The following is a 24673-nucleotide window of genomic DNA, read 5'->3' on the forward strand; positions in this document are numbered from 1 at the left end:
TCCTTCTGAAGCCCATGCTCTTCTTCTCTGCCAGTGAACAGGAACAATTCTCCCTAAACGTTTCTAAGTCAAAAGAAAACTCGTGTGTGTGTGTGTGTGTGTGTGTATGAGAGAGAGAGAGAGAGAGATTTTTGGCCAGAGCAACCCTCATCCTGTTGCCTGAGCATAGGTACCCAAGACAGTGGGAAGATTGTCCAAGAAAGACAGGGCTACAGGATCACCGAAGATAAAGAAAAACCACTGCTGGGACAGGAAGCATTTTGCCGAGAGCATGGAGGGAAGGTACATCTTCCAACAGTTGATAAGAATTTGGATTTGGAATGTGAAGCCTGAGGAACTATAGGCAGAAACTGAGCATTTCCTGGAATTAGCAATAAAGGACTTAACTGTAAAGATGTGAGCCTTGTAGGGCGAGAATAGAGTGGCGGATCTCAACGAGGGGCAGGTGAAACTGAGCCTCAGTTTCTGCATCTGTAAAGTGGGGATAACAATCTCTAAGTCACAGGGGATCAATGACATAATGTAGGTGAAATGATTGGCATAGTAAGTGTGTGCTAAATGGCGATGGTGAGATGATCTTCATGAAAAGATTGATGATGATAATGATGGTGATAATAACACGGCGGCAGTGGTGTAATACTTAGGGTGAGAAATGTGTGCCACTGAATATAGAGGTGAAAAGAGCGCAGCCAGCCTCTTCTAGAATAGGAGAAAGAACAAGAGCCTCTCATCCTGCTTTCGTTCCCATCTCCTCCTCTCGTGGCTAATGCACATACCGAGCAGAGTTGCTAAAAGGCCTGGCGGAAGAGCCACAGGAGGACTGAAGTGACCGGAGAGGAAGCTCTCAGGTCCTCCAGGCCCCCCTCCCTAGCACTCCATCATCCCACTCACTTGGGGACCTTGTGTGCACTAGGACTCCCAAGAGGGACAAAGGAGTACGGGCTGCTGTGGGGGCTCAGGACTCAATGTTCTTCCTCGGCTGGAGCACAGTGGGAGGGAGCAGTGGGCAATTAGAAGTTGGAACATCTGGGAGAGGCAGGCAGAAGGCTGCGGAAATATCACATGTGTCATCTGAGGCACTGCCCTGCATGTACAGAAGGCTGGTATTAGCACTGGGCAAATCTTTATTGCATGCCCATATGCCTGCCACTGTGTTAGGCCTCTGGGATCAGTAGGTGCAAAACAAATGGTTCCTGTTTTCACGGTGATGACTTCAGATGTAGCCCAATCCAAATACTCTGTTACTTTCTTTTTTGTTTTTTAATTTTTTAAACACTTATTTATTTTTGAGAGACAGAGAAAGACAGAACGTGAGGGGGGGAGGGGCAGAGAGAGAGGGAGACACAGAATCGGAAGCAGGCTCCAGGCTCTGAAGTGACAGCAGAGAGCCTGACGCGGGGCTCAAACCCACGAACTGTGAGGTCATGACCGGAGGCAAAGTTGGACCCTCAACTGACTGAGCCACCCAGGCGCCCCTCTATTACCTTCTGAGTAAAAGCATTCACAGCTACTTAGGCCAAATACTTTGGAATATACTTGCCTCTTTTCTGTCTCTCTCTCACACTGCTTATCAAAGCCATTGGCAATGTGTCTTCAATATATAGTTCACATTTGACCACTTCATACCTCCTTTCTCACTCAAATCCAGGCGACCATCATCTCTTGCCTGGTCTATTGCAATAGCCTCCTGGCTGGTCTTTCAATAGTCTCCTCTCCCTGTGACAGCCAGAGTAAATCTCTTCCTCCTCCTCCTCCTCCTCCTCCTCCTCCTCCTTCTTCTCCTTCTCCTCTTCCTCCTCCTCCTCCTCCTCCTCCTCCTCCTCTTCCTCCTTCTCCTTCTCCTCCTCCTCCTCCTCTTCCTCCTCCTCCTCCTCCTCCTCCTTCTCCTTCTTCTTCTCTTTTAATGTTTTATTTATTTTTAAGACAGAGAGAGACCGAGCATGAGTGGGGATGGGGCAGAGAGAGAGGGAGACACGGAATCTGAAGCAGGCTCCAGGCTCCGAGCCGTCAGCACAGAGTCCAACGCAGGGCTCGAACTCACGAACCGTGAGATCATGACCTGAGCCGAAGTCGGATGCTCAACCGACTGAGCCACCCAGGCGCCTTCAGAGTGAATCTTCTGAGACACAAATCTGCTTAAGCTGTTCCTCTGCTCAGAGGCCTCCTGTTGCTCTTTATTTCATTCTACATTGAAGGCAAGTCCTTGCAAAGACTCAGAAGGCAGTCCTAGTCTTGCCCCTGGTTGCCTCTTTAACATCAGACTCTGAGAGCAACAAAACCAAATCCACTTCCTGGAAAAGGTCGGGAGGAAACACAACCTTGGGCCTCCTTTACCCCTGGCAGATTTTCCTGGAAGCACAGTGTGACAGCCTCCCCACGTGGGACTCTGCATTAACTTGACAAACAGCAAGAATCAGTCATGGGAAGGCAGAGCCTTTTAAAGACATCCCTATAAATAGACATTAAATACAAGTTAAAAATTAAGGACCAGCCAGCCTCACACAGGGAGAAGGTGTTTGCAGTCTTACTAAAGGATCCATCTCCAGAATATATAAATAGTTCCTACAAATCAATAAGGAAAAGTATCCCAGGAGAAAAATGAGCCAAGGGTATGCAAAGGCAGGTCAGCGTAAAAGCATGAACAGCCAATAAACATCTGAAAAAACAAATTAGTCAACCTCATCAGTAATCAAGAAAATCCAAACTAAAACAATAAAATGTCATCTGCTGCTAATGTCATGGGCAAAAATAAGAAAGATTGATGACACATAGTACAGGCGAGGGTGCAGAGTAATGAGAATACAAACCGATACAACCTTTTTGTCATTAGCACTCTGACTTTTGAAATGCTAACTTTTCGGGGCGCCTGGGTGGCTCAGTCAGTTGAGCATCTGACTTTGGCCCATGTCACGATCTCACCATTCTTGAGTTCCAGCCCCGCATGGGGCTCTGTACTGACAGCTCAGAGCCTGGAGCCTGCTTCGGATTCTGTGTCTCCCTCTCTCTGCCCTCCCCGGCTCATGCTCTGTCTCTCTGTTTTTCTCAAAAAAAAAAAAAAAATGCTAACTTTTGACCTAGTAATTCTACTGTTTAATATATGTCTTGTATGTTTATGCTTGTGCCCTAAGGTATAGATAAAAGATTATTCATTGAAGCAGCTTATAAAGGTGAAAATTGAAAGAACCCTAAATGCCCATAAATAGGAATATAGTTAAATGAAGGGCGTTCATACCGTGGAAAGAGTTAGATCTCTAGGTGCTGACCTAGAACAATCTCAAAAATATTACTGACAAATGCAAAAGGCAAGTTGCAAAACGATATGCAAGGCCATATCCATTCGTGTTTAAAGAAAAAAGTGAAGCGAAATCCTATTTATAGATCTCTGATTGTTCATACATTTGTACCAATAATGCATAGAAAGGCCTGGAAGGATAGGTGTGTAATTACGAGGTGGAAGGGGTGGGACTGAGGATGTGAAGGCGAGTTCCAGTTTTTACTCTCTTTTGACATCATTTGCCAGACTTTTACCAGAGAATTGTGTTTGTGTATTATTTTTGTAATTACAAGTAATTGTGTTTGTGTATTATTTTGTGTATTTTGTTTTGTAATTATTTTGTAATTACAAATGCATTTGTATATTATTGGTTGAATTTACAAATTCATGTAAACATTAAGTCTCTTTCACAAACACAATGGCTTTCCCACATCCAAACCCCCCAGTATACCCATTTCACGGATGGGAAAGCAGTCAGAGAAATGACTTGCCAAAGCCACACAACAAGCCAGTGGCGGGATTGCAGGATGAAGCCGATACTCACAGAGAAGTTAGAGCGGTCAACCTGGGGTAGGCACACAGAAGTAGGAAACGATCTTTATCTTCAAGGGCCTTACAGCCTCACTGATGATGAAAATTTGCAAGGTTCCAAGGGAAGGTGGCCCAGCATGGTGAGAGCCAGATTGCCGCGTTAACATTGATGGAGACTAAATGCAGATGGTCCCGACTTACTATGGTTGGGCTCAAGATTTTTCAGCTTTACAACGGCGGGAAGCCAATATGCATTCGGTAGAAAGCACACGTCCGATTCTAACTTCTTGTTTTTTCCCAGGTCAGCCCCATGCCATACGATGCTCTCTGGTGGTGCTTAGCCATGTGACCACGAGGGTGAACAACCGATATTCTGACAACCATTCTGTGCCTAAATGACCATTATTCTGTTTTCGACTTTTAGCACAGTGTTCAACAAATGACATGAGGTAGTCAACACTTTATTATAAAGTAGGCTTTGTGTTAGATGATCTTACCCAGCTGTAGGCTAATGTAAGTGTTCTGAGCACGAGTAAAGTAGGCAAGGCTAAGCTATGCTGTCCAGTGCATTTTTGACTTATCATATTATCTTTTTTTAAATTTATTTTGAGAGAGAGAGAGAGATTGGGAGACAGAGAGTCCCAAGCAGGCTCCATACTCCCAGCGCAGAGCCTGATGCGGGGCTCGACGTCACGAACCATGAGATCACGACCCAAGCCAAAATCAAGAGTCAGATGCTTAACTGACCAAGACACCCAGGTTACCCTCAGCTTATATTTTCAACTCATGATGGGTTTATCTGGATGTAACACCACTAAAAGTCATGGAAGATGTGCCAGGCAGAGTGTTGAGAGCTTTAAATGCAATACTTAATTTTATTTCCTGCTGACCTTATAATATAGGTACTACAATTACTATCCCCATTTTACAGATGGGAAAACTGAGGTGCAGATAGGTTAAGCAAGGAAGTAGGAAGTACTGGAGGTCAAATGAAACCAGGTTCACTGCAACCTAACACCCCCTTTTTCTCTTGGGGAAAACTTACATGCCAGAGGTCAGCAGAGGAAAGAAGGCAAGGCCCTGTTGTCCCCTTGTCCCTATGCAGTGTTATGCTAGGGACAGGGCACTAGGAGTCCACATTCCAGGGGAAGGGAATTCCTTCTATTGCTCTGTCTTCACGTAGGCAAAGCCTGAGAGTAAGCTTATCGGTGAAGAGAGACGCAGGCTGCCTGGATGCCAGACGGGGGGAGGGGACTTCTACTCTCTGCTGTTGTTATGGGAAATTTCCAACATATACAAAAGTGGAGGGAAAACTGTGATGAACTCAATGTCCAAGAATGCTTTTGGTCTAAACTCTGTCCCACAGGGAAGGCTTTCCTGGAAGAAATGAGAGGAGCTCCAGAAAGTCCTGCCTTCTCCATGGTGGGCGGGAATGGATAGGGAGGACTGTGGAGGGGCGGCGGGGGGGGGGGGGCAGGGGGGGGAGGTTGGGCTGACCCCTGGAGAGGGGCTGAATAGAGAAGGGGAAGGCCTGCAGCCCACTCACAGCTGTCTCTACAGACCACCCCAGCCACGGAGCTGGGGACGACCTGAAGGTTAGAGCTCCTCCCATTTGTTTTTTAACCTGAGATATAATGTGCATGCCATAGAATTCACCATTTAAAAATGTACAGTTCAAGGGCGACTGGGTGGCTCAGTCGGTTAAACGTCTGACTTCAGCCCTGGTGATGATCTCACGGTTTGTGGGTTTGAGCCCTGCGTTCAGCTCTGTGCTGACAGCTCAGACCCCGGAGCCTGTTTTGGATTCTGTGTCTGCCTCTCTCTCTGCCCCTCCCCTACTCATGCTCTGTCTCTCCCTCTCTCAAATATAAATAAACACACAAAAAAATAAGAATGTACAGTTCAGTGGTTTTGAGTATATTCACAGAGATGTGCAACCAACACCCCCATCTAATTCCAGTACATTTTCATCACCCTGTAAAGCAACCCTGTATTTATCAGCAAAATTCCCATATTCCCCTCTTTCTTCAGCCCCCAGCAACCACTAATTTACTTTCTATTTTCAGGGATTCTGGATTTTTCATATACGTGGAGTCAGGCAATATGTGGCCTTTTATGTCTGGCTTCTTTCACTTAGTATAATATTTTCAAGGTCCATTGATGTCATAGCACATATCAGCACTCCAATCCTTTCATGACTAATCTTCCATCATATAGATATACCACCTTTGGTTTACCCACCCATCCATTCATGGACCTTTGAGATGTTTCCACTTTGTAGCTATCATGAATAACATTGCTATGAACATTTGTATACAAGTTTTTATGAGGACATGTTTTTATCTCTCTTGATCATATATCTAAAGGAAGTATTTCTAGGTCATGCAGGAACTCCGTGTTTAAGTTCTTAAGAAACTGCTGAACTATTTTCCACGATGGCTGTAGCATTTATTTCCACCAGCAGTATAAGAGAATTCCCATTTTCTGCATCTTCATTAATATTTATTTTCCTTTTTGAAAATTATAGCTGTCCTAATGGCTGAGGAATGGTATCTCACTATGGTTTTGATTTGTATTTCCCTGATGACTAATGATGTTGAGCAGCTTTTCATGTGTTTGTTGGCCATTTGTATATTTTCTTTGAAGAAATATCTGTTTGGATCCTTTGCCTGCTTTTCAACTGGTTTGTCTTTTTGTTGTTGAGTGGCAAGGGTTTTTTTAAGAAATATTTTTGATGCTGTACCCTGATCAGATATATGATTTGCAAATATTTTCTCCCATTCAGCGGATTGTCTTTTCACTTTCTCGTAAGTGTCTTTTGAAGCACAAACATTTTAAAATTTTAATGAAGCTCAATTTATCTATGTTTTTCCTTTGGTTGCTTGTGCTTTTGGTGTTATACCTAAGAAACTGTTGCCTAATCCAAGGTCATAAAGAATTATGCATATGTTTTCTTCTAAGAGTTTCATAGATTGGCCTTTATATTTAAGTCTTGGTCTATTTGGAATTGGTTTTTGTAGATGGTGTGAGGTGTGAAGCTTCTTTTGAGTTATTCTTCAACACCTGCTGCCAGGGAAGCTCCTAATTTTAATTACCAGGCTCAGCACAGAGGCAGCAGGCCCCAAACATTTCCATCTGGGTAGCACTGGATAGTTTAAACTACATTCTCTTATGTGATCTCTCTAATAATCAAGTCAGATAATTACCCAATTTTATTTTGTTTTTTTTTTTTAAATGTTTATTTTATTTTTGAGAGAGAGGGAGAGCGAGAGCAAGTAGGGGAGGGATAGAGGCAGAGAATCCCAAGCAGGCTCTGTGCTGTCAGCACAGAGCCCGATGCAGGGCTCGAACCCACACACTGTGAGATCATGACTGGACCCAAAGTTGGATGCTTAACTGAGTGGGCCGCCCAGGCGCCCCTCCCCAATTTTAGGTGTAAGAATACAGACTTGGAGAAGGTGAGTGAGTTGCTTAAAATCATGTAGGAACCCGAAAGGCAGAGTCAGAATTTGGTACTAGAGGAGATAACCCTGGAAGAGGGGAGAGGGGCGATGGAAATCCTGGGTCATGGTCTCAGTTCTTCTGTTTGTGTTTGTATGAACTTGTACAAGTCAGGTACCTGTTGGGGTCTCAACTGCATCATGGGTGGGCAAGGGAGTTGATCTTGGGTAATTACAATAATACTTTAATGAGCACCTACCACGTTCCAGGCTCTGTGCAGGCCGCTTTAAGTATACCACCTCTAATCTTTCCAATAACCTTACTAGGCAGGCAACTCTTCCTTTCCCAGAAGAGAAAAAGAAAACTGTGCAGTCAGTACCTGAGAACACAGTCTGGAAATGTCAAGGCTGGACACAGAACCCAGCCTGTTTCCTCTCTGCTACCTACCCTTCCTAAGTCTGTGTGCTTATCTGTAAAGGTTAATTAACGTTCCTTCCTCCTACGATTGCTGCGAGCAATGTGGGCAGAGCCCTTCATTCGTGGGCTGAATCCTTACTGGGCACTTACAAGACGCTAAACCCAGCTGTAGGTGAGGATAGAACAGAAAACAAGACAAAATCCCTGCTCTCATGGAGTTGACATTCTAGAAGGGGGAAGGGAAACAGAACAGGGAAAGAAATTTACACACACACATCAGGTAATATCAGACAGTGATGAGTGCTAACAGAAAACAGCGGGTGGCAGTGGAGTGAAAGCAGCCAGGAAGCCATCAGGTGACTCATGCACAGAGGACTGAATGATCCAAAGGAGGCAGAGAGGGAAATCTGGGGGCAGACTGTCCAAGTAGAGGTTATGGGACTAGGTTAGTGCAAGAAGCTTCTCTGTACTTCCACTACGTGCCAGCAACTGCTTTGGGCAGAGTGTTCAGAAATGAATCCAGTCCAGTGGTCCAAGTGCTCGCTGTGAGGGAGGAGACAACACAGAGCAGATTATTTCTTGGCCGATGAATGGGTGCATCTAATTACGAGGCGAAACATTAATTAAAAATATTTTTTTTAAGTTTTATTTATTTTTTTAGAAATTTTTAAATGTTTATTTATTTTTGAGAGAGAGAGAGAAAGAGTGCAAGCAAGTTGGGGAGGGGCAGCAAGAGAGGGAGACAGAGAATCCGAAGCAGGCTCCAGGCTCTGAGCTGTCAACATAGAGCCCTTTGCGGGGCTCCAACCAAGAGATCATGACCTGAGCCGAAGTTGGACGCTTAAACGACTGAGCCACCCAGGTGCCCCTTAGGTTTTATTTATTTATTAAGAAAGAGAGAGAGAGAGAGAGACAGAGAGAGAGAGACAGAGAAAGCAGGGAAGGGGCAGAGAGAGGGAGAGGGAGAGATAGAGAATCCCAAGCAGGCAGGCTCCAAGCCCGATGCAGGGCTCAAACTCATGAACCCTGGGATCGTGACCCAAGCCGAAATCAAGAGTAGGACGTCTAACCGACTGAGTCACCCAGAGGCCTCTGAAACATTAATTTTACCCATGTTTTTGCAAACGTGTCCCGCAGGCGCGGAGACCTCACTGTAAGAGATCACCAACGTGACCAGGTTAGGGCTCCCTGTTAATTTTTCCTTCACAGCCACTGGGCCCCTGTGGTTTCGATCCCCCCTCCAGGCACCAGGGTGCGCTGTATCTTCCCTTGGTGCCGGCTGACGACGACGCCGCGCTCTCCCCACTTCTTGCTGAGCCGCACTTCCGGCGGCAAGCGGAAGCGGGGACTCGCAGCCGCCGGAGCCGGAGGCATGGCGGGGGCGGGGCTGGGGGAGGCGCGTGCCGAGCAGGCCGGGGGGTCCGTCTCCCCGGCCCTTTGAACCCGGAGCGTACAGGTGAGGACCTCTCCTTTCTTGGCCCAGCCCCCAAGCCCGTCAGGCCCTTCCCGAGGCCTCCCCGGCTTCCCGCCGCGGGGCGGCCCCCTCCCTGCCAGACGCCGAGGCTCCGCGGCCCCCGCCCTCCCTGAGCGGTCTCTTCCCATTGAGGCCCCGCCCCGGGCTTCTCTTTCCGGGGGCGCCCCCTTGGGTGTGTGTGCCCGCCCCTCGGTATCCCCTTACAGTTTTTGGAAGCTGTCACGAGGAATTGGGGGGGGGGGGTGCACCGGCCCCCGTGGGGAAGCCGAGACGCAGCGGAGGAAAAGGACAGGTCTAGTGCCACTCGACGAGCTAGTGGCCCGATCCAGCCAGGCTTTCTTCTCGTTCCATAAAAAACGTGCCGAACGCACACGAGAGGCCAGCCCCATCGCTAGGCTCTGAGAAAACTTCGGTGACTGGTGTGGACGTGGTTGCTTCCTATCCGGGGGGTACCGTTTAGTGGGGGGAGTAAATTATTAAACGCACAACCCTGCAAGTACAAGTGCGTGTTCAAGTCGTGGCCGTTACTGTGGAGAAGACAAAAAATAAACGGGGAGCCCTGTGTTGGAGAGAATGGTCAGGGAAGACTTCCTGGAGCAGATGACAGGCTGCAACTTGAGAAGTTATGGCAAGGGCCTGGGGAAAGACGTTCTAGGCAGAGGGAACAGCACCTGTGGATACCTGAGTTGGCAAAGAGCTTGGCGTGAGGCAGGTCCAACGTGCAGGAGATGAAGCTTGAGAGGTGTCACGTAGTGTGATGGGCGTGCAGAACACCCACCACCTAGTGCCACAGATAGGAGTAAAATGCAGGGACAGAGTTGCAAGCGTGGTAAGTGCCGTGAAGGAGAGGTGTGGCCAGTAAGTTAGTATTTTAGCTAATGGGGAGTCGAAGGAAGACTCCTCTGAGGAAGTGATTATGAGGCTGATGGCTGAATTGGGAGTTAACTCAGCAAAGGGAGACGGAGAGCTTTTTTAGGTTTGGTTAACAGCAGGTGCCAAGCTTCCGAGACAGGAGGTAGGGTCCCTCTTGAAGAAAATAAATGGTTAGAGTTAACGGGAAAAGATGAGGCCGGAGAGGCAGAGCTGAGACCTTTGAGCACCTGGTTGGCATGTTGAGGGCTTGATTCTTCTCTTTAAGAGCAAGTGGGGAGATACTGACCTGTATTAGTCCACAGGGGAAAGGACGCGGTCACCAAAGCATTTTGGAAAGGTCACTCTGGCTGTTGAAAGGAGCGGATTTAGGTAGGAAGCTGGTGCAGTAGTAACGCAGACGTGAAAGTGTAAAAGTTCGGAGAAGGGTGCCGGCAGCTTGTGATAGGAGTAAGTGGAAGATTAGAGAGGACTGTTTAGAGGGTATAGTCTCCAGAGTTTGGGGACTGATCAGGGAGCCGAGGGAAAGAGGGATCAAGGAAGACTGTCAGGTTTCTGGTTCCTGCTAGCTGGAGAGTTGCTAGGCCATTCATTCACTGGCCTAAGGGAGCTGGGAGAGGGCCAGATTTTAGGACACTCGTAAGTTCCTCTCTTTTTTCGTAAGTCTCACCCTGACTAGAGGGGACTTTCATTACATACTTTTTCTATAGTGTTTGAATTTTTATGAGCGTGTACTTTTATAATCAGAACGGTGAGAGAACAAATTGAAAAAGCCTTGAAAAACTCCATGTCTCTCAAAATCACAATTGTGTGATATAAAATTGTGTGTGTGTGTGTACGTACAGAGAGGGAGAGAGAGAGAGCAGGCACGCTGAGGGAAGGAAATTCAGTGACGATTTCCTGTACGATTTGGAGCTGAAGCCAACAGGTCGTCAGCTCCACTCACCCCACCCCTTCACACCCATCACCCCAGTTACTGGTGTCTTTCTCTTAAAAAGACAAATCAGAGAGGGGCGCCTGGGTCGCTCAGTCAAGCATCTGACTTGGGCTGAGGTCATGATCTTGTGGTTTGTGAGTTCAAGCCCCACATTGGGCTGTCTGCTGTCAGCATGGAGTCTGCTTTGGATCCTCTGTCCCCCTCTCTCTCTCTGCCTGTACCCCACTCGTTCTCTCTCAAAAAAAAAAAATATATATATATATATATTATAAAAGACAAATCAGAATTTCAGATGGGACTATGCAAAGTGTATCCCAATTTTCTTAGAATTAAGCATCTGTTTTGCTTAATATGATCAGTGGCTCTTTCTTAGCTGAGCAACTCTAGTATGCACTTTATCCGACTCAGCAGTTCGTCTGTTAGATGGTGTCTGGTCCCTATTCCTCCTGCTCCTGGGCCTCGTCTGCCTTTCTCATCCCGGTCTGGTCTCCCTCTGACTCCAACCCAGTCTTAGGTTGGCAGGATTGCCCTCGGCAGGGATTGAGTGAGGCAGTTTTGTATGCTGTTTGGTATTTTAAAATGCTTCAACCTTAATACTGTGTTTTTAAGGCTGAATCAGAGTAGCCACATTTATAATGTTACTGTTACAAGGAGTAGCTGTGTGTGACTTAATACCGTATCCTTGTCAGCTGTGGAGGATTTTGCTCACTTGATCATGCCAAGGGTCTTTGAGAAAACTTACGAGATTGCTTTTAAACTCCCACCGTTTCTTCCAAGCATCTGTTATTAAGTTTGTATCTTATTGGCCGTGCACATTCTGTAACTGATTGTGTTTTCCTTTTTGCTCTGGCTGCTGAGAAAATCAGGGCCAAATGAGATGGTTGGCAGTGCTGCAGGTCCGTGTGGTGTGCCTTTCTGCGTACGTCTGGCTTCGTCTTATTGTCCTACCTTAGTTTTCTCTTCACAATTATTTTCTGATTAAAAATTCTGAGTACAAGTAATACTTTGAATATATGTAATCTTTAAAGAATGACAGTACAGTGAGTGCTGATTTAGGAAAAAAATGTAACCTTGGAGTTGCCAGTGTGTCCCAACCCGTATCCAGTTTCTTACTTTTCTCAGGTAACCACTGTTCTAATTTTATAATACCTTTGCTTTTGATATTTGTGTTCCATATCTATTGATGGCTTTTATTTATTTATTTATTTATTTATTTATTTTTAAATTTTTTTTTATATCAGACAAAATAGAGTTTATTTTTATTTTTTTTCAATATGTGAAGTTTATTGTCAAATTGGTTTCCATACAACACCCAGTGCTCATCCCAAAAGGTGCCCTCCTCAATACCCATCTTTAAATTTTTTTTTTAATGTTTATTTTATTTTTGAGACAGAGAGAGAACATGAATGGGGGAGGGCAGAGAGAGAGGGAGACACAGAATCGGAAGCAGGCTCCAGGCTCTGAGCCATTAGCCTAGAGCCCGACGCGGGGCTCGAACTCACGGACCGTGAGATCGTGACCTGAGCTGAAGTCGGACGCTTAACTGACTGAGCCACCCAGGCGCCCCTATTGATGGCTTTTAAACTAGAAATTGTTTGAAGCTTATGTAAAGAGAAACACACGAAATACTCTGCTGCTTGCTGTTTTCATTCATAATTGTGTTCTGAGATTCATTTAGGTTGTTATGTGTAGCTAACATTAATTAGCTAAGCATTAATTTATTGCTTCATGAGATTCCACTGCATGAATAGGCCTGGAAGAATTTATCTAGTCTTCTGTTGCTGGGCATTTGGAGTGTCGTCAGTTCGTGCTATTTCTAACGGTCCTGCTGCAGACATTCTTGTTATTTACGTGCAGATATTTCTCTAGATCAGGGTTTCTCATCCTTAGCACTATTGACCTCTTGGTCCAAATGTGGGGGGCTGGCCTGTTTACTTGGCAGCATCCCTGGCTTCTGTTTGGTGGACACTCATAACACCCCTCCTTCCCAAGTTAGGACAACCAACCTTTGTCTCCAGATGCTCCAGTTGCTCCAGTTAGGAACCAGTGCCCAAGATCAGTGGTTGGCAGACTTTTTCTGCAAGGGGTCAGATAGTAAGTATTTCAGTCTTGTGGGCCCAGTGGTCTTTGGTCTCAACTAATCATCTATGCCTCTGTAGGACAAAAGCAGCCATAGGTAACCTGTAAATAAATGGGTATGGCTGTGTCCCAATAAAATTTCACTTACGAAAACAGGCAGGCAGACTAGATTTGGCCTGAGGGCATTATGCGCTCTCTTGCTGTAATCTAGATCAGTAGGGAATATATTTTATATCCTCACCCAGTGCGTGTAACTCATATGTATAATTGAAACAAAAGTTTCATGAGATAGTACTTGCCCTTACTGTATGTGATACAGTTCGGTGTTTTCTGTTTTTGTTCCACTTTTTAAAATGTCTGGTGTATCCACTAAATTTATTTCAAAGCCTCATCAATGAGTTGTGACTAACAGTTTGAGAAATCTAGTTGCTCAGTCATAGAGATATGCACATCTTTCACTGGACCAGATAGTATCTATACTTATGTACAGCATTTCAGATCCCTTTTAGAAGGAGGCAGGGTATAAATAAATACCACACTGTGTATATGTTTTTATTTCTAAAATATAGATTAGGTCAGTCACTCCTGGTTAAAACCCACAATAGCTGGTGTGGCATTGGTGTGGCCTGGCGTGACGTGTGAAGTGTTTTCTAGTCTGCCTCCAGTCTGCTTTTCTAAGCGTCTCTTTTATTACTCACTCTGTGCTTCCTGGGCTCTAATCACTTGGAATCTCTATTCCCAAATGTATCACGCCTCTCTCCTTCCAAGTGTATTTCCTCCAAGTGAACGCTCCTCTTTTTCTTTGCCTTGTGAATTCTTTACCCTGCAGGGCCCATTTTGAATGTTGTTCCATGCATTCATTTAACCTACTTGTGAGCACTTGCTGTGCCTCGGGTTCTGCCCCAGGTGGTGGTGGGGATTCAGCAAGGAATTGGGCAGGGTACCTGGGGTCTTGTGTGTGGTGACAGATACTAAAAAGGTAAACAAGATAATTTAAAAAGTGAGAAGGGCTGAAGAAAACAAAATAGGGTGGAATGACAGTTGGTGTGGATGGGAAGGTAGGGAGAATCTGAGAAGTCGCTGTTTTAGCTGAGATTTGAATGGTGACACAGAGGCAGCTCAGTGCTTCAGAAACTTTCTGCTTCCTTCCGGCTTCCACAGTTTCCCAAGGAATCCACAGATGATTGCATTGTTCCCCTCCAGACAATATATCATTTATCTGGTTGCTTGCAAGATTTCTACTTTGTGTTTCCGTTTTTAAGTTTGACTGTGATGGGTCTGGGCATAGATTTCTTTGTGTTTATCACGCTTGGGGTTCTCTGAACTTCTGAATCTTGAGTTTACATCTGTGACGGTTTGCTTTCGGATTCTCTATTGTATTCCATTGGTGTATTTGTCTGTCTTTATGCTGGTACCACACTTAAAAAAAAAATTACTTTGGCCTTGTAATATGTTTTGATATCAGGAAGTCTGAGTCTTCCAACTTTGTTCTTTCACAAAATTGTTTTGGCTGTTTGGGGTGCCTTGAGATCACTTGTGCATTTCAGGATGAATTTTTCTATTTTTGCAAAAAACGCCACCGGGATTTTGATAGGGATGCATTGTGTTTATACATTGCGTTGGGTAGTATGGACATCTTAACGGCCCAGTAAATAGATTTCTTTAATGAATGTGCACTGAACAACTCTGATGTAGTTCTAGGTTTATTCTCTTGAATATTCCCAACATCTAAGTGTGCTTTGCAGGTGTTCCTAGTGAATCAGGTCCTTCCCTCAAACCTGTTTTAGACTCAGAAGTGTCAGGACCACTTTCTCACTCTAATCTGAGAAGGGAAACTGCTGATCACTGTCATCTTGGGAGTTCCTGGGTCCAGGGTATAAGGAGGAAAAGCTTTGACTTTCTATCCTTCTGTACTTTCTATACCTTTCTATGTTTGTATTTCGGCCAATTTTGTTTTGTTTTCGTGACTTCTTCACTTTTCCGTGCAGAGATGTGATAATGGATCATCATGTTTCCACCATCAAACCTCGAAGGATCCAGAACCAAAATGTCATTCACCGCCTGGAACGCCGACGGATCAGCTCAGGCAAGGCAGGCACCCACTGGCATCAGGTCCGAGTATTCCACCAGAATGTCTTCCCCAACTTCACGGTCGTCAATGTTGAAAAGCCTCCTTGTTTCTTGCGTAAATTCTCACCTGATGGACGCTACTTTATTGCTTTCTCTTCAGACCAGACGTCTCTCGAGATCTATGAGTACCAGGGCTGCCAGGCAGCCGAGGACCTACTGCAGGGCTATGAGGGGGAGATCCTGTCCAACGGCAATGACCAGCGGTCGGTCAGCATCCGCGGCCGGCTCTTTGAACGCTTCTTCGTCCTGCTGCACATCACCAACGTGGCCGCCAACGGTGAGCACCTGAACCGGGAGTGCAGCCTCTTCACTGACGACTGTCGCTGTGTCATCGTGGGCTCAGCTGCCTACCTCCCGGATGAGCCGCATCCTCCTTTTTACGAGGTGTATCGCAACAGTGAGTCCGTGACCCCCAACCCCCGGTCCCCTCTGGAGGACTATTCCCTCCACATCATTGACCTTCACACCGGCCGCCTATGTGATACGCGCACCTTCAAGTGTGATAAAGTGGTCCTGTCGCACAACCAAGGGCTGTACCTGTACAAAAACATCCTGGCCATCTTGTCAGTGCAGCAGCAGACCATCCACGTCTTCCAGGTGACCCCTGAAGGCACTTTCATTGACGTGAGGACCATCGGCCGCTTCTGCTACGAGGATGACCTCCTCACCGTGTCAGCTGTCTTCCCTGAGGTGCAGCGGGACAGTCAGACGGGCATGGCCAGTCCTTTCCGAGATCCCTTCATCAACTCCCTCAAACACCGGCTGCTGGTGTACTTGTGGCGCCGGGCGGAGCAGGACGGGAGTGCGATGGCCAAGAGGCGCTTCTTCCAGTACTTTGACCAGCTGCGGCAGCTGCGCATGTGGAAAATGCAGCTTCTGGATGAAAACCATCTGTTTATCAAGTACACTAGTGAGGACGTGGTCACCCTGCGGGTCACGGATCCATCGCAGGTATGCGGTGCTCTCCTGCTCTTTGCTCCTCCCATCCCCTTGGGAAGATGGGAACATTTCTGTCTTTGCCTATAGGCAGCCTCTCCGAAATTCGCATTTCATGTAGTCTTGAATTTTTGTTTTCCTAGGCCTCAAACTCAAAACAACTCCATTTTTCTCTGGCCACGTGTATTCATTTGGACAAATGGAAGCTAAATCTCAAGCCATTGGCATGTGGATGGTCAACTCTGTGATTATTACCCTGATTCTTCTGCAGAGCATTTTCAGTACCCCTGAGATAGAAGCCCAAATGCTACAGGGTCGAAGTTTGGACTGCCTGTGGATAATCCTGCCTTGATTTTGTGAGGCTGTGATTAGTGGTCTGACTGCTTTAGTTCTAGGAATGAGAATGAGCCCACCATACCAGAAACATTTTCTAAAAATGTAGCCTCTCTTTCCTGCCCAGATGGTTAATGTCAATATACTTCTTCATAAAGCCTTTAGAAGGTAACTAATAGGTAAGCTCATCTGGCAGTTAAGTTTTATGACTTTACTCTGACCTTGCCCATGCATAGATTGTAGGGCAGTGAAAAGATTAAAAGGAAGCCAGAGTTTCTTATCCCCCAAGTGAATCATCAGGACTTCAAGTATTAGGGTTTTTCACTTTGGATAAAAGATCTCTTTAGGGGAGATAGCTATTTCTCAGATGGGAATAAAATGGTGTTAAGGGCACAGAAACCTGAAAGACTCTTGAGTTGAAACACCATGTTGAAATTCAGGGTATTTTGGGCATTTCTCTTTGAGAGGCTCTCCACTTTAGTGTTGATCAAGTAAGATACCTACCTTTCTATACCTTTGCCCCCCTGTTCTATTTCCAGAATCTCTCCTTAGATTCCTATCTAAGGAGAATTGAGAATAGAGAGCAAACCAGTAAACCACAAAGGGGGCTGAGTCTGGTATCTCCCACTGACTTGCAGTTGCTTCTATCATAGGAGAGACTGTACAGGGCATTGTTTCCTGAGACCTTACCAGGCATCCATGGTAAAGTGTTTTCCAGTATTTTTCTTCTGAATCATAGCCTGTGTATTCTTCAAGGTGGCGGGGAGGGGGAGCGGTGAGTAATAACGGTTGGATGTTACTTTTTCTGGATTCTTCTTCTTCCCTATGAATGATGAAGTCACCCGTTGAGCCATCACGAAGGAGCATCTAGTGTATCTTATGTGTCATGGGGGGTTGGCAGTGAAGCCCTTGACTTCTGTACCCTTCTGTCTTGTATTTCCCAGTCTGCCCTGGAGGCAAGCCTAGTAAAGGTTTGTGTAATTTTATATTCATATAATTGTGATGGATCCTGGTGAAGTCCTGAAATGATCCAAATGTTGTCCACGTATATAGAAAGGACATGACTCAATCTTTTATTTAGGTTTGAGCTATAATTACCTTTTTTCTTTTGGAAGGACTAAGTCATCTGTGGTAGCTGCATTTGAGATTGTCCTTCTTCCCTTTGCTAAAAAACATGACCTACTTATTTCCGGTAGCTGTAATAAATTGTAGCTAGAATCAGTACTGAAGCTCGTGTTTTGCTGACAGAGGTTGTAACTTTAAACCCAATTTGCCCTAGTTGTCCTCCCACCTCCTTCCCCAGTTTAATTTGATAGGTTTCAATAAAGTTAATGAGTAAAAGGCACATGTACACACAAAGCCTTGCTAATATTATGGGTATTATTCTCAGGTTACCCTCCAGCCTCTTTAATTTACAGCCATATTTAATTTCCAGGTGACCGAAAAAGTCATGTAATGAAAGCTCTGGAAGGACTAATGACTAGTAAAACAGGTGGGCCACGTGGCTCCAGGAATTGGTGATGGAGACTTAAAGTCAGTCATAGGAGGGGGAGTACTCATCCTAATGTTTTGAAAACTTCTAGCTTCCTGTTGGAAGCCTGCAGATTGATTCACACTGCCACATTCATTGTGACAAAACGCAGGGATTCCTGGAGCTTCCTTGTTAGGCAGAGCAGAGAGCACTGGTTGTTTAAACGAAGAGGGCCTGTCCCCCAGAGGCCCATTCAGAGAAAGCAGTAACCCTGCCACCTGTGGCATTTGAATGCTTTTCAGATGTCCCCTCTGATCTTAATTGCTACAGATCTCAAATGTGTCTTACAAATGCTCTTGGCTGAAAGAACACTTGTGAAGGAAGAAATGGAAAACGCGACTCTGATTTTCCATTTGTTCAGTGGCAGTTCCCTGCTTGGTGACAACTTGCCTGGGCAGTTTTAGGACACAGTGTACTTAAGGTGTCTCTCTGCATGTTAGAAATCTTAAGAGGGAAAATAAATGCCCCGGAATTGAACTTTCAACTGTACGTATACAAGAGAAAATAATTTGCCAACAGGCAGCTACAGGCTACCAATTACTTTCTCAGCAGGAGGGAGAATTAAATCTGGCATTTTAAAAAAGTGCTTTTTATTTCAGGGTGGGTTGGAGAGCAAGTCAGGAATAATTACTAGGAAGGAAAAATGTTGAATTTGCAGTCTTAAATGAAAGATTGAAAACCTTTCTACACACATACGTGGGCCAGCTCCGTAATTCTAGCAGCAGATCCAGTGGTAAATCCGGCGACACTGGCCATGACTGATGGCCCTGGACTGATCAAGTCCACCGAGGCCTCCTCCTTTCCCAGAACCACGTGCAGCCACGTTGTTGTGCTAGTGCAGGAGTGGAAGGGTTCGCTTGTTTTCCTTGGGTAGTTTGAATTTTCAGCCAAGTGAGAAGTTTCCAAGGCATGGCCTCGCACCCGCTGTCTCAAAGCTGTCTCTGTTCTTCTGCAGGCATCTTTCTTTGTGGTGTACAATATGGTGACAACAGAGGTGATTGCTGTGTTTGAGAATACATCCGATGAGCTTTTAGAGCTCTTTGAGAACTTCTGTGACCTCTTCCGTAACGCCACCCTGCACAGTGAAGTCCAGTTTCCCTGCTCAGCTTCTAGCAACAATTTTGCAAGGCAGATCCAGCGCCGGTAAGCTCTTTCAGGCTTAACAGGCTTAATCTCTCTAGACAATTCACTGGTGTTAGGCCAGTAGTTACTTCCTCCAAAAAACTCTTCCTGTATTCTCTCCGCCCACCTTGGTTTGGTTAGGTCTGCCTGTGGTAAACCCTTGGGTCACCCTGACCTTTTCCTTTCTGTCTCCCAGCACCTGTGGAATTACTAGTACACTGTCCGTGATTCCTCCCAGACTGTATGTGAGCTACGGAAAGATAGAGACTGTGTCTTTACTATTTATTGCTGTGTTCTCATGAATACGTTTATTATATGTATTGCATTTAAGTATTTGTGGAGTGATACGACTTAAGGAAATAATTTTAGAACTTCTGGTTAAACAGGATGCGATATGTTGAACACATGCATTTATCTCTGCTTCATCCCCAAATCCTATTAAAGTGACAAAAAGAAGTAAAAGGTGTAACTTTAACAAAAACAAAGAGAATGGGAAAGGAGAGACATGAGAGGCAGGAGATGATTGGCGACGGGATAGGAATCAGTTTTGGGAGCTGAGAAGCTAACTGATGAGTGGTAACTGACTTGACACACTTCAGAGAACAGAAACAAGACTGCAGAGCTTAGCCGTCAAGAAACAAGTTGCCTTGCACCAGAGAACTCTGGAAAGGGTCAGAGAATTGGAGGCCCTAGGTACCTCTGAAGATACCTGTAATGTGGGCTTAAACTCAGAGGATTGGGTGAAGTTCTTGCAAGGAGCAATCAGAGGGCTCCTGGTGGCTCAGTCGGGTAAGCGTCCTACTCTTGGTTTAGGCTCAGGTCATGATCTCACAGTGTATGAGATTGAGCCCCACGTTGGGCTCTGTGCTGACAGTGTGGAGCCTGCTTGGGATTCTCTTTCCTTGTTTCTCTGCCCCTCACCTGCTTGTGTGTGCTCTTTCTCCCTCAAAATAAATAAGTAAACTTAAAAAAAATTAAAAAAAAAAAAAAAAGGAGCAATCAGGCCCTTTAGCCCCTTTCTCTAAGCCTATTTAGCCAATTGACTGTGTCTTCTCCACCTCCGCAGAAGGCTGGAGGTTCAGTCTCCTGAGAAACTGAACCATGTAGGCCCCGGTTTCATGTTCGTGAGGCATAGCTGAGAGTAGGGATGAGATTGTCATGCTAAAAACAAGAATTGAATGAAAGCCAACAGACTGAAAGGTAAGATATGACAGCCAGGCTTATACTCCTTATGCAGGAGATTAGAGATTTTTCACTAGGAAAACTGACCAACCCAAAGAAGAGACCTTCAGATACTGACACTTACAAACACCTAGGTCACCCTAAATTAATACCACCCCCCCCCCCCCCCCCATCATCAGACAGGGTTTTCTCTGAACCAGAGCTTCTGATACAATTATCTGAGTACAACATTATTGTGAAATGAATGGTTACTCTGGGCCAAGGGCCCAAGCTGAATCCTACTCTAGTCAGTGCCTCATTGGATGCCACTTTAAATTGCTCCCCCAACCTTGGCCAGTTAGGGAAAAGATCTGCTTTAGGTTTCAAGATAGATCACACTGGAGTGAACAGAAGAATCAGAATAAGCATTACTGCCACTAGGAGAAATGAGCAGAGTAGGTACATTAATGCAGTGGCATCATCTTTATATAAAAGGATAGTAATCAACTAGAAATGGGTATTGGTTTTCAGACAGCTAACTTGCCTTTTCCTTTTTCTCTGGTTCACACAAATTTTCTGCCTTCTAAGCATTTCTGTTCAGTTATGGAAGGATATTTGGAGACAGAATGTGGCTCAGATTGTGGTTTTTTCTTTTTGGAACAAATTTCCTTCTTTTAAAATTAACTTTAAAATTAGGCAGATCATTATCAACTAATTACAAAGCTGGGTACAGCTGGCTGAGTGAAAACATCAAAAGAAGTCACTAGAAAGAAGGTAAACTCCCATGAGGGCAGGGATTTTTGTCTGTTTCATTCACTGCCATATCCATAGCACCTAGGCCAGTGTCTTTCATGTGGGAGAAGCTTATTAGGTATTTGCTGAGTGAATGAAGTCACCCAGTAATTAGAGGAAGCTATGTTTTGTTTTGTTTTTTTAATTATTTCAGGATGCATCTGGAATTAAGTGAAATTTTAAGAAGTCCCAGGAGAAATAAAGTTTGAAGAGAAAGGTGGTGTTCTAGCTTTGTGATTCTCAAAATGTTGGATCATACCACCAAAAGATGTTGAAGAACTGTAGATGTCCTTACATATTAATTTTTAAGTTGATCTTAACATTTTTTTGCTATTAAATTTGAATAATTGCAGAAGATGCAATTTTCAGTGTATATTAAATACTCGTTTTTAAAAATATTATAAACTTTTTTCCCCCAGCTTTATTGAGATACAATTAGCATATATAACATCATATACGTTTATGGTGTATAACGTAACACTTTTGAACATAGCCAGGGAAACCTAGTTGCAAAAGTAATTTGGTGTTAGTATTTGATATAAAAAGTAGAGCGCAAATTATTCCCATACTGTTTGAAATTTCACATTGTTTCTTCTTGTCTTCAAATTCGTATTTGTATCCTAATATAACATTTTATATGAATTGTATCCTAATATATCCTAATATATATTCCTAATAGATCCTAATATATTTTGTTAGCCATCTTACCATGCTTTGCTGCATTGAAAGTACAATGTGTATATAAATTGGAATCATTTTTCATTTCGTGTGAACACATGACTCTAAATGCTCAATTTTACAGTCTCCAGTAATCTTTTGGTGAAAAATAAGTAAAAGTGGATCCATTATAGGTTAGAGCAAATGTTCAAGAAAAAAAGGAGGTGGGGCGCCTGGGTGGCTCAGTAGGTTAAGCGCTGGACTTCGGCTCAGGTCATGATCTCACAGTTCGTGAGTTTGAGCCCCATGTCGGGCTCTGTGCTGACAGCTCAGAGCCTGGAGTCTGCTTCGGATTCTGCGTCTCCTTCTCTTGCTGTGCCCCTCTCTCATTTATGCTCTGTCTCTCTTTCTCTCAATAAATAAAAAAACATTAAAAAAAAAAAAAAGAAAAAAAGGAGGGGAACACTGAGGATCATGAGTTACTTAAGGAAAATCTTTAGACCAAAATAAAACAGTAAAGAATAAAGGAGCAGTATTGCAATCACTGAAATCATTGAAGCTATAAAAAAGGAGACATTCCTAAAACAGAAATTTAAACTTTGTTAGGTATAGTTGAGAGAGGAGAATAAACAGATAAAAGTAGGAAAATGGGAGAAAAACGATGAAAAGGAATTACACAATTTGCCCAGGAGGCCCAACATCTGGTTATTTGCAGAGGGTGGGTGGAGAAAATGAAGAGAGGAAATAGTGTAAGACAGTTTCCCAACTTCCAGGTTGGCAGGACCTTTCAGTGATGTGCCGGGGCTGGCTTGTACTGGCTCACGAGGGCCAGTTGTTAAACATGGCAGGGATTTTTTGCAAGCTATTGCTAAACGTGGTGATTATTAAAAATTAGTTATTTCCTAACTATTTTACTATATTTATGGTCTTGAGTGTATTTGTGTCTATCTCCTCTGTGTGGTGAAAATACTGTATATTTTCTCTCTCTCTACATATATATATATATATATATATACATACATATATGTATACATACACACATATATATATATACACACATATATATATACACACACATATATATATATATACACTCTCTACTGAAAATCTGCTGCTGCTCATCTTTCGACAATGCCACATTCAGTGATGTCACGTTGGTACCTTGAAACTGACCACAGCAGTAGGATTTACAGCACAGAAATTGGCAAGCGCTGCAAATCATGGCTTCTTTCCCCAGATAAATACTTATTAAGTCTTTATTAGTGTATCACCAGCTCCATCAAGTACCCAATGGAAAAAAGACCTGTATGGAGGCATACCATCATGAAAATTTGGAACATTGAGGCCAAAGAGAAAATTACAAAAACTTTCAGAAAGAACATACATTTCACATATTAAAAAATAAGTTAGCAGACTGGTATTGCGTTTATCAATAATAACACCGAAAGCTTGAAGCCATTAAAATCATGCCTTCAGAAGTCTGTGGAAAAAAATGATACCGAGTCTAGAATTTTCTATCCAGTAGGGTGGAACAAAGATTTTTCCAGACATGTAAGTTCTTGAAAAATTATTTCTCATGTACCTTTTCTAAGGAAGCCTCTGGAAGATGTGTTTTCCACATAAAACACAAAAGTATGGTACAGGAAATAGTCTGAAGCCAGAGAGAAGCAAAGAGCACTCTGAAGATGATGGTAAAAGGGAAGTTCTGGGGTGGCAGAACACCAGGTGGGCCAGCTGGAGGAGGCAGGAGGGTGGAGGTTTCCAAGAGGCAAGTGTCCAGTGCAAGATGGTAATTGTTAGGAGGTTTGGTGGGTTTGAGTGGATCAAGAAGAGATTGTTAGCTCTGTTCCAGTAGACTTGTCATTGTGGGCCTCACGAGGGTGATAGCTGAGCAGAGCTTTTGAAGGAGGTCAGGGAGCAGGCCATGTGGATACTGGGGGGCACATTATCCCCCAAAAAGGTAGTGTAGTTCTGAAGGTCCTGAGGTGGGTCTCATGCATTTGAGGAACACCGGGGAGGCCAGAGTGCCTGGGCTGGGGTGAGAAGAAGCCCAGTAGTTGGAGACGTGGTCAGAGGTGGGGCCAGACACCTGAGGCTGTTCTGAGGCTTTGGCTGTAACTTCAGATGAGATTGTGTAGCATTTGAGCAGAGGAGTGACACATTCTCACTTGTTATCTTACCAGGGTCACTCTGGCTGCTGTGTTGGAATAGACTGTAGGAGGGTGGGGTAGAAGCAGGGACACCAGTTAGGAGACTGGTGCAAGGATTCGCTAAATATGTTTCCTGCCACAGGGAATATATATTTATATATTTACGCACCTAGAAGCATGCCTGGCATATACTAGGCTGTTGGTAATTATCTGTTGATTGAATAACATTGGCTTGGATCAGGGTGGGAACAGTCAATCCTTGAACAACATGGGTTTGAACTGCATGGGTCCACTTACATGTGGACTGTTTACAGTAAATACAGAACTGTAAATGTATTTTCCTCATGATTTATTTTCTTAATAACATTTTCTTTAGCTTATTTTATTGTAAGAATACAGTTTATAACACGTGTAACATACAAAATATGTGTTAATCTCCTGTTTGTTTTCTGCTGGTAAGGCTTCTAGTCAGCGGTAGGCTATTAAGTTTTTGAGGAGTCAAAGTTGCATGCAGAGTTCTGACTGTGGGAGAGGTTGGTACTCCTGACCCTGTGATGTTCATGGGTCAGCTGTAATTGTGTGCTCAACGTATTTTGAAAATAGAACCCTAAAGATTAGTGGAGGATGGGGTTTGGGCCGTGGAAAGAGCAAAGTCAAAGACGATTGTTAACATTTTTGTCTTGCAAAAGAGAGTTACTCTCAAACCGTGATGGTGAAGCTGTGGGTGAGGTTCAGGGGAGAAGGTTGGAGGTTCTGTAAGTGGAGAGGTCTGGTAGTTTTTCAGGAAGAAGTGTCAGATGCTTCTGCCAGGGCAGGTCTGTATCTCCTGAGAGATAAA

At 44.4% G+C, this 24673-nt stretch overlaps 1 protein-coding gene across 6 annotated transcripts in view; it reads left to right on the forward strand.

Moving 5' to 3' along the window:
- The first annotated feature begins 8960 nt into the window (after positions 1 to 8960).
- The window catches only part of DET1 (DET1 partner of COP1 E3 ubiquitin ligase), a 56389-nt gene continuing 40676 nt past the window's right edge, over positions 8961 to 24673 (forward strand). For 4 of the 6 annotated variants that reach the window (XM_053223584.1, XM_027068013.2, XM_027068014.2 and 1 more), the window contains exons 1-3: positions 8962 to 9119; positions 15012 to 16104; positions 18909 to 19096. In XM_053223584.1, the coding sequence (XP_053079559.1) occupies positions 15022 to 16104; positions 18909 to 19096 (1271 nt within the window). In that variant the 5' untranslated portion in view covers positions 8962 to 9119; positions 15012 to 15021. Of the gene's footprint in view, positions 9120 to 12930; positions 13039 to 15011; positions 16105 to 18908; positions 19097 to 24673 lie in introns of those variants that run through there. The other 2 variants (XR_008298973.1, XM_015061938.3) reach the window with 2 other exon arrangements.

The sequence above is a fragment of the Acinonyx jubatus genome, chromosome B3 (genome assembly GCF_027475565.1).
Source record: "Acinonyx jubatus isolate Ajub_Pintada_27869175 chromosome B3, VMU_Ajub_asm_v1.0, whole genome shotgun sequence".
NCBI classification, from domain to species: domain Eukaryota; kingdom Metazoa; phylum Chordata; class Mammalia; order Carnivora; family Felidae; genus Acinonyx; species Acinonyx jubatus.